The 10,597-nt window shown below is 43.3% G+C and overlaps 1 protein-coding gene across 1 annotated transcript; it reads right to left on the bottom strand.

Moving 5' to 3' along the window:
- Window positions 1–5,888: 5,888 nt before the first annotated feature.
- LOC126183509 (inhibitor of growth protein 5-like) lies at window positions 5,889–10,360 on the bottom strand. Its single transcript, XM_049925557.1, has 3 exons — window positions 10,228–10,360; window positions 9,226–9,304; window positions 5,889–9,138 (listed from the first exon to the last, which is right to left on the bottom strand). Exons 2-3 carry the CDS (start codon window positions 9,246–9,248, stop codon window positions 8,205–8,207), a joined length of 957 nt encoding a protein of 318 aa, XP_049781514.1. The 5' UTR covers window positions 9,249–9,304; window positions 10,228–10,360; the 3' UTR covers window positions 5,889–8,204.
- Between the last annotated feature and the right edge of the window lie 237 nt (window positions 10,361–10,597).

The following is a 10,597-nucleotide window of genomic DNA, read 5'->3' on the forward strand; positions in this document are numbered from 1 at the left end:
GAAATTACACTACTGGCCATCAAAATTGCTAAACCACGAAGATGACGTCCTACACACGAGAAATTTAACCGACAGGAAGAAGATGCTGTGATATGCAAATGATTAGCTTTTGAGACCATTCACACAAGCTTCGCGCCGGTGGCGACACCCACAACGTGCTGACATGAGGAAAGTTTCCAACCGATTTCTCATACACAAACAGCAGTTGACCGGCGTTGCCTGGTGAAACGTTGTTGTGATGCCTCGTGTAAGGAGGAGAAATGCGTACCATCACGTTTCCGACTTTGATAAAGGTCAGATTGTAGCCTATCGTGATTGCGGTTTATCGTATCGCGACATTGCTGCTCACATAGGTCGAGATCCAATGACAGCAGAATATGGAATCGGTGGGTTCAGGAGGGTAATACGGAGCGCCGTGCTGGATCCCAACGGCCTCTTATCACTAGCAGTCGAGATGACAGGCACTTATCCGCATGGCTGTAACGGATCGTGCAGCCACGTCTCGATCCCTGAGTCAACAGATGGGGACGTTTGCAAGACAACAACTATCTGCACGAACAGTTCGACGACGCTTGCAACAGCATGGGCTATCAGCTCGGAGACAATGGCTGCGGTTACCATTGACGCTGCATCACACATAGGAGCGCCGGCGATGGTGCACTCAACGACGAACCTGGGCGCACGAGTGGCAAAACGTCATTTTTTTTTTATGAATCCATGTTTTGTTTACAGCATCATGAAGGTCGCATCCGTGTTTGGCGACATCGCGGTGAACGCACATTGGAAGCGTGTAATCGTGCGAAACCCTACATTTCACCAGGATAATGCACGACCGCATGCTGCAGGTCCTGTACGGGCCTTTCTAGATACAGAAAATGTTCGACTGCTGCCCTGGCCAGCACATTCTCCAGATCTCTCACCAATTGAAAACGTCTGGTCAATGGTGGGCGAGCAACTGGCTCGTCACAATACGGCAGTCACTACTCTTGAACTGTGATATCGTGTTGAAGCTGCATGGGCAGCTGTACCTGTACACGCCATCCAAGCTCTATTTGACTCAATGCCCAGGCGTATCAAGGCCGTTATTACGGCCAGAGGTGGTTGTTCAGGGTACTGATTTCTCAGGATCTATGCACCCAAATTGCGTGAAAATGTAATCACATGTCAGTTCTAGTATAACATATTTGTCCAATGAATACCCGTTTATCATCTGGATTTCTTCTTGGTGTAGCAATTTTAATGGCCACTAGTGTATCTGCAAAGTTTTTTAGAAGTCACCACGTGCTCTTGTTCTCAAACACTATATATGAACATCTTACTTTGATTTTCCTATTTTGATGAAATGTAGCCTACGCGGTGCCCATAGCTGCGCTGAAGTTACCAGTGGAAACTCCATAAAAATCCGTCTAGTAGTTTTGCAGATTAGTGTCTTCAGACAGACAGACAAGTTTAGTTAAAGTTTAAATCACGATATCTCTTTGTCCGTGATCCGATTTTGATGAATTAGAGCCTGCACGGTACCCTAAGGTATGCTCAAGTTACCTGTGAAAACCTTATGGAGATTAACATATTCAAAGGCGAACGACGATTTTACTGGTTTATTATTAATATTTGTAATTTCAATAACACATCCTATAGAAACAAAATAAAGACATGCCACACTGTAAAAGTCGATACACTGTATCTCGTCAGTTTACACGTAGAGTTTTATCATGACTAGTGCTACTCATCGAGGCAGATGCCTTACATCACAATCTGTGGCCGTTAGGTGGCGTTACAAGCAACAGGACTTGTCAGTGTCAAATTCCAGTTAACGTTTATAAATTAAGCATACAGTCATTTTATAAAAGTAATCACTAAGAATTGGAACCGTCATGCTTCAGTTCAAAAATTAGCTTTACATATCTCACAGCAGAGGTAAAGTTGTGTGAAGCTCTGCCTTGCATGATCTTACCATAGCCATACATTACAATGTTTATCAGCAAAACTGCACATTTTAATTTATGTAGTTTAATATTTATGAACTGACTGTATGCCTAATTTGAGATGTAAATTCTAATTTTTAACATAGTATGTCCTGTTCATTATTTTTATTGATTATTTTTTATGAAATAACTGTATGCTCAATCTGTAGACGTTGTTTTAAATTTTAGCGTGACAATTTCAATTCTTAGGGATTATTTTTATGAAATGACTGTGTGCTTAATTTATAAACGTTAATTGTAATTTTACAGATTGCCATTTAAGGCAGGCTACCTCACTGAACAGCACTCAGCAGTCGTGGTACAAGAGTACGTATGTATTGACGACCTACAGTGAATCGAGTTTTTAAATGTGGTTTGTCTTCATGTTGTTTCTATACAATGTATTTTCGTAATAATTGTAGAAATATTACATCTCATTTTTTTTCTGTTTAGGTGAAAGATGCTAATGGTGACTTTGATCGAAACGCGTTAAATTTTATTTTTAAAGAATAAAGATATAAATTAATGATGAAGATGGAGAATTAAATTGATTAGTAACATAGGCCTAGCTTCTTGCTGTATATAACGAAATGGCTTGGCATAGAGCACCACTTGACAGCGTTTACACCGCAATAGCGGATTCCGGCCACCTTGTCTTTCAGTTTTAGCACATTTCTCGAAACTTTTAGTAAAAGTTCCAACTTCATCATTAATAAGGGTTATATGACACTCGTCTTTTCTAGAACTTTCGAATGCCGTTAAAATGGTGCATCGTTCCGATATAATATCTTCGTTGACATAAGAGTTGACGTACCACGCTGTATACTATCATTTACCGAAAAGCTCGTTTCGACGTCTTGAACCACCCGAGAAGCAAAAGAGGTATTTTAAGCGACTCACCCTGTATTGCAGGATTTCAGTACCAGTCTTGTTCCCCTTCCAGTTCGCAATTTTTGCCCAAAGATATACGCTATAATGCAGCTCAGAAATAAAGTAATAGTGTTATGGGAAGAGAATGAAATGATGGTCAAAGTAGGCCGTATTTTTTTTTTATCTGTGCGATCGGCCAATTTCAATCTTGGGTCATTTTCAAGCACATATCTTAAGCTTCCAGCTTCATACGTGCTTGAAAATGACCCAAGGTTGAAAGAGGTCGATCGCACAGATAATATAGCCTGCTTGGACCATGTCTTCATTTTTAAAACACTCTGAAGCTGTCGACCACAACAAAAATAAAATTATAAAAGTGTTGCAGGAAGCATCAGTAATCGCGTACGTGTGAGAGTACTCTGGGCACCTGCTCAAAGAATGGCGTGAGGAGAGCCAATAGGTGTCACCAGACAATTCCCACCTTAAAATGGAATAAAATTCATGTCCGAGTAAATATTTGCTGGCATTGTGCCAAGAATCATAAACGCACGGATTTAATATTTCAGTGACGTTTCGAACAAAAAACAGTTGTGATGATCTAGAGCACCACTCGGAATAACGTCGGTCTCGACAGCTACGAATAGGTCGATTGTGTACTCGGCGTCAGTAGCTATATGCCTCAGGTTGTGGTTTATATTCCTAGTTACCATACCAGATTTTTTTCATGGGCAGCCAATTCTGGAACGAGGACCTCTCAGCAGCAAGAGACCAATGAGATACTGTCTTAATAAATAAGCTGAAATATCGAGACGCGAGTACAACAGGAAGTTTTTGCTTTGACTACATGCAGAACAAAAAAAAAAGAAAAAAAAGAAAGGCTCTCAGCACTATGGGACTTCACTGCTGTGGTCATCAGTCCCCCAGAACTTAGAACTACTTAAACCTAACTAACCTAAGGACATCACACACATCCATGCCCGAGGCAGGATTCGCACCTGCGACCGTAGCGGTCACGCGGTTTCAGACTGTAGCGCCTAGAACCGCACGGCCACTTCGGCGGGCACTACATGCAGAAAGTTTTATTTACCTCTGTGAATCAAGTACTGTAAGTGCAACCCCAAGGGAGCTGTACTTTTCGGTGACATGCCCACTCTTCCACACATACTGACCACATGTTTTAATGAACAGATTACCCACAATGATAAAATCTGCCGAGAGCGACATCAAATGATTTACCCATGCAAGGAGAAGTCACAGCACCTTGTAGATGTAGACATATCAATTGGCGCGGACGCTACAAACGTATGGCCTCTTTCCTCACTTCTCAGACTAATAGATAAAATATATAGGGTGTCTGAGGACGAATGGTCAGTATTGAAGGATATGACGGGAACGATAATTCGAAGGAAATCATGAGCTTAAAATGCATACCTTAAAAGCTATGAGCACTTCTCCGTCTTCGGTACTATGAAACAAATATCTTTCGCTGCAAAATCTTTTGTTTTCCATATTTTGGGAAGAGGTAGTATGGACCAAATGACAAAAATCTAGTAAACACAAGTTCCAAAATGCATTCCTTTTTGTAATCAGCTGGCGTTAGCTTCTTTTCATCGTAGGTTTCACAGTGCGTGCATGTGTGTCTGTGATTTCTCGGTTCAGGTTAATCACATACTGACTGCAGATACGAACATCACAACCTCTGTCGTGAAATTGCACATGCGCTCTCTCACACACTTACACACATAACCACACACACACACACACACACACACACACACACATACATATACAGTTCACATTCGCTTCTCACATCTGATATCGCAACACATAACAAGTAAGAATTTAGAGAAAGTTACTGGTTCTTGTGTTTATTAGGTTTCACTGATCAGGTCGTCTTCCCATCATTCCATGTATCGCAAAATCATACATTAAGATAGGAGATTTTCAATCCTCAAAATATATTGAGCCGTCGACGTTTCTTTCTGTTAGGCCTATTCAGATTGGTGACGCATGGCGACGTCTTTGCTCAACAGTAACGTAATTAACTGTAAATCAATAAGTGAAAGCTATCCGATCAACATTTGTACTATAGCGTATTAACTTGAAACAACAGTAAATAGCTGAATTTTCAGGAATCCAGGGCAACAGTTACCTCAGACACAAAAATATGGTGGATGCAAGACAGGTGGTATATCGTCTGCTGTGTTTTTTCTTTTTTTTGTTTTTTCTGTGCTACAAAGCGTATGAAGAGGCCTTGCATTTTTCATTAGGTTGTTCTCTCTTGGTATACATCGATTTTGACAGCTATATATCAAGTACATGTGTATGTGCTTTTACTTTCTTCTACCTGTATTTTTTCATACTGAACTTGAAATTACAGCGACTGGGGTGCATGAGCATATAGAAGACATTTCACGTGATTACTTGGAGGAAAAATTACACGATCGTCAGCATACGGTTGTCTAAGTGTTTGCCGTTAAAATCACTGTTAGACACATTACGTGTTGAACACAAGAATGTTATTAACCTCTTCTTGTACCATATACTCAGTCCTCTAAAAAGTTACACGTACCTTATATTTTTAAGTTGTGAGAGATGATTTTTGCTTCTGAGTGGCCACCTGCATGATTATGACTGTGCCCTAGCCCGAAATCTTCATTGTGGTGATAGGCTGTTCTGTAGCGTGGCATGATATAGATCAGGATCGAATGTGACAATATGTCTGTGTGTTGGCGACGCCAACGAATGTGAATACGAAGTAATGGTTGTCATGACGACTGACCTGTAGTGTGACTCGACGTCTACATTCGTTTCGTACTTAACGCACTTTTGCTTCAAAATAGGAAAAACTAGACGGCAGATTCAGGAAAAATATACAATAGACAAATTATTTGCAATCGGCGGAATATGGAATGATTTCAACATACAAAAATGTTTAATACTATCTAATAAGCAAGTTTTTAAAAGCTGTTCTCCAAATCGCTTGCAAAGAAATACATTGACATGTAGTTGCTGGTATTTTATAATTACTACAGATTTATCAGAAACGTCTTTTATTGAAAAACTAGTGCAAAAGAAATTACAAAATAAATGCTCCAACATCTTTTACAAATGCGCATTTGGATATTAAGATTTTATTTCTAAACTACATACGAACTTAAAAGTAAATAATACCACTACAGTTGACCAACGCAATTACTTAAAATATCCATCAGCACAGCTGCAGCAGCAGCCTTCAATCATTTCCTTCATGTCACCTCCAAATAAAGCTATGAGACTAAATCTACAGTTAAGAATTTCTTTGGGTAAAACTGGAGCAAAGACATTTATCTTTGGTATAGATGTACATCCATTACTTTTGATTTTAGTTTTGACACATTCTTAACAATTAACATGCAAAAGATCTTTTAATACACATTTATGCCACATCTAACAACCCACAATAATACATTTATATCATTTAAAACATCAATATCTTCTTCTGTTTCCTTAGTTTTAAGAAGAACCTTAATTTAATGTATATATTTTATATATGTAACAGTAAATGCAACGAAATCTGTATAGAAACTAAACCGTCTTCTATAGCTCAAGAAACTGTTGATCGCTATGAGGAATTTATTGACACACTGAGAACCATCAGCACCGAGGTGGAATAGGCCCTACTTAAATGGTACATCTCGAGTAATTCAGAAGAGCAATAGTACCAAATCGTGTAAACAAATGCTTAATACATTTAGTATAAACACTTTCAGTAGCAAATCGTCACAAATGATAATTAGCTTCGATTACTTAATGACGATCATCATATCTAAAAATGTGACAATTTGCAACCGACACTGTTTATATTCAATATTTTGAAACTTTTACGTTTGCGGCATCTCTCATCCATTATCAAAACAAAATGCAGTATGTTTAGTATAATTGATGCAAACCGATGCCTAGAAACGAACAGTCGACACATCTGTTTTTAATACGTCGTCTAAAATTCCACAGCTGATATCTAAAACGATTATATTTGTGAAATTATCAATGGAGAAATGAAATTAATACTTTTTTTGCAAACTACTCACATGCAGAAGCGAATGAAGCTCACGTAATTGAGATTGTTCGCCAGCAGAATAGAATGTGATCAACAACCATTTTTGACATGTAAAATAACACTTATCAATGAAGAAACAGCGCAGCTCAATTACAGTAGTAAACTAGCACAACACCACAGTACACGACATCAAACACTTAAAGCGTGACAATTAGATACCATTTAGTTCAGATTCAAAATATCATCAGAGGAGATGGGTTGCATGCTTGCGGGAGTCGAAAGAAACAGTCTGCACAGAGAAACAGGACACCTACGAATATGTGCCAAAAATATAACACGAAGTAACTGAAAAATGGTAACAAAGTTACAAAATATGAACACGAGGTCATATTTCACAGAGAATTTCGGGTTATAAAATCTGAAAAAAAAATCGTATGTTCTAGCATCTAGCCACGGCGATGACAGATCTTCCGTAGGCGATCTGCCGTGACCATCGATGCGGAACAGTTTTATCTGTGACAAAAGCGGTAGTTGTAAAAAATAGGTTAAAATTTTGAATGTTCAAGGGTACAATGAGTTTTCCATTCCTGTGTTGGCGAAGAGCGCGACACGGCGAAAACCCTACATGATCGTGCAGTGCACGAGGACACTGAATGCTCTCTATTAGCTTTGTAATTAGCTCGCGCGCAATATTTTGTGTCATAGTTGGCGTAGTTACCCTCGACTGTGGATGGTGCCCGTATATATTAAACGAATTCTCATATCTCATATCTCAATTCTCATATCTACTGAGTAAATAGGGACAAAACAAACAGGACAATGGAGTGAAGAATACTGGCAGCTGGCCAGTACATTTTTTTCGAAAACAGGCGGGGTGATATGCTACACACAAGTGTAGGCGGAGATGAAAGGGAAATATGAATGTGATAAAACATTAAAACAGCATGCGTGCTGTTCATGATCGGGCATAAAATACGTGGATGGCAAAAGTCGGAATTTACCTTTAGTTGTCGCGCGGCTGATGATTTTGCAGCACTTTGTTCTGTGTAGCGCTCTCCGGCAACGACGGAAATATCTTCGAGTTCACAACACACAAATAACGTAAAAGAAGGCTTAAGATGCAATGGATCAAACATAAAGAGTCACTTTCCTCAGATAAGGATAAATAGGGGTAAAACACACAGGGCAATCGAAAGAAGAAAACAGACGTCCGGCCAGTGCATTTTTTGGGAAACGTGTGGCGTGATGTGGTACGCACAGCAACTGCGGGTGGATCGTGCGGGGTACACAGGAGCTGAGGAAGGAGTGGTTGGGAGCATTGTGGGTTTGCTTTACTTCTTCTTGCGATCTGCGTTGCATTTGGGGCAGAACCACTTGCCCTTGGGCTTGGTGACGAGACCGACGCACGCGAAGTGGAACCACTCGATGGGACAATCCGGATTGTCGCAGCCGATCATCTCGCCGTAGGACACCTGGTGGCACAGACAGTAGGTGGGCTCGTTGGGGTCGACGGGCATGTCGAGCACGTCGGAGGGGTGCGCGATGGCGGCGAGGCTGGGCAGCATGCCGCCCACGCCCCCCACGCCGACGGGCACGTCGATGCACTCGACGAGCGAGGAGCCGCCCAAGCCGCTGCACGACGGGCCGGCGCCGCTGCCCGACGCGCTCGACCCGTGCCCAGAGCCGCCCAGCCCGAGGCTGCCCTTCTTGTGCTTCTTGCGGGATCCCTTGGAAGCGACACTCGCCTCCTCCTCGGACGAGCCGTTGCCCGCGCGCTTCTTGCGCTCCTTGTCCTTCAGCTTCTTGCGGCCCTTCTTGCCCGCGTACGCTTCCTCCTGCTGCTGTTGCTGCTGCTGCTGCAGCTGCTGCTGCTGGCTGCGCGAGGTGCTCAGCGCCTTGTCCTGGATCTCGGCCTCGAAGCGGGCCAGGTCGGCGTCCAGCCGGCGGATGTGCTTGTCCACCAGCTCGTACGTCTGGATGGCGAGCTGCACCTTGTCGTCTCCGTACTCCTTGGCCTTGTTGAACAGGTGCTGGATGGTGTTCATCTGCTCCTTGCGCTTGTGCGGCGGCAGCGTCTTGAGCTGGCGCAGGTACTCGCTGGCCATGCGGTCGATGTTGCGCATGAGGCCCTGGGCGCGCGCGTCCAGGTCGCGCATCAGCGTGAAGTTGCGCTGCAGCTCTATGGGCAGGTGCTCCAGGCTGTCCAGGTAGTGCTCCAGGTACAGCGCGCACGTCATCGTCGCCGTCTGCATCAGGCCCGCGTCCCTGCGAACCGAGACAAGTCACGCTACAGTCATCCGCCTGCCTACTCCGCTCAAAGCTATTGCACGCGCCGTCGCAACGCGATACTACCTCGAGATCTGTCTCCAATCCATTTTGTGCTCTGTGACGAAGCCTCTACGATCTGGTTCTCTCGCAGTACTGCGAAATCCTGCAAAATACAAACTGGTATTACTCCCTGAGCCATTACAATGCTTCTACGTCACATAAACAAACAAATATAGGCGTTCTAGGCCTGGTGTCGTGAGTACCATCACATTCTAAAATATGTTATATGAAAACCCTACTTTTGGTAAAGGTGTTATCAACCTGAAGGTTGGTTTGAACACCACAGTGCTTCACTAAACATAATCCTGTTACTGGTGGTTGTAGTTATAGCACGACCTGCAGATCAACATGGATTCCGAGCCACTGTGCAACCCGAGATTTTTCACATAAACAAATATAGCCTGAAGGGGGTCAAAAATGGTTCAAATGGCTCTGAGCACTATGCAACTTAACTTCTGAGGTCATCAGTCGCCTAGAACCTCGAACTAATTAAACATAACTAACCTAAGGACATCACACACATCCACGCCCGACGTAGGATTCGAACCTGCGACCGTAGCGGTCTCGCGGTTCTAAACTGTAGCGCCTAGAATCGCACGGCCACTCCGGCCGGCGCCTTAAGGGGGAAAATTATTAATTGAAAGATAAAAATCTTGCGATTTTCTGGGGATCGAGCCCGAAACCTTTGAATCCGTAAGTAAACATTACCACTGAGCTACAGAGCTCCTTTTACAGTCGGTTAATTTTCCATATGTCACCATCAATACGCCTTGGAGTACTCAAACAGCTAACTCGATCGCGCAGACAACGCCACCAAGAACGACTCCACAACGTCAGCTTAACAAAAGTAAAATGATTATTCTTCGCAGCCTAATATCGACAAATAACTGTATATAGACAACAGACTGGAAGAAAATAATTGTCTACGCATTTCTTTGAACACCCTCGTCAGAAGGTAGCGACATTGTCCGTAAATTAGGAAGTGAGTACGAGAGGGAACTCGCCGGGGAGCGAGTGGTGGTTTACCTGCGTGGACAGGAGATGCGCCGCGTAGGCTGTGCCGGAACGCACTGGCGTCGGCGGGTGGGAAGGCTACGCCGTCAGCTGACCAGGCAGCGCTCGCGCTCGCCTCCTATTGATCGCACAGCTGCGCCTGCGGAGCCGGCCGACTGCTCCCGAAGCGGCGCGCCCTGTACCACGTGACCCCTGCACGGAGCCCAGCTCCCGTCATTCATTTGCACCGGGAACAGGGCCGCGCCTGCGCACTAGCTCTCTCCCGCGCGGGAACATCCGTCACTGATTGCTCCCTTAATTGATGCAGCTGGGAATTTTATTTCGCGCAGTTGCATTTGAACGCTCGAGTTAAAGAATGGGCCACTGCCGGATTCAAACTTTT

This window comes from Schistocerca cancellata, chromosome 4 (assembly GCF_023864275.1).
Source record: "Schistocerca cancellata isolate TAMUIC-IGC-003103 chromosome 4, iqSchCanc2.1, whole genome shotgun sequence".
Taxonomy (NCBI): Eukaryota; Metazoa; Arthropoda; class Insecta; order Orthoptera; family Acrididae; genus Schistocerca; species Schistocerca cancellata.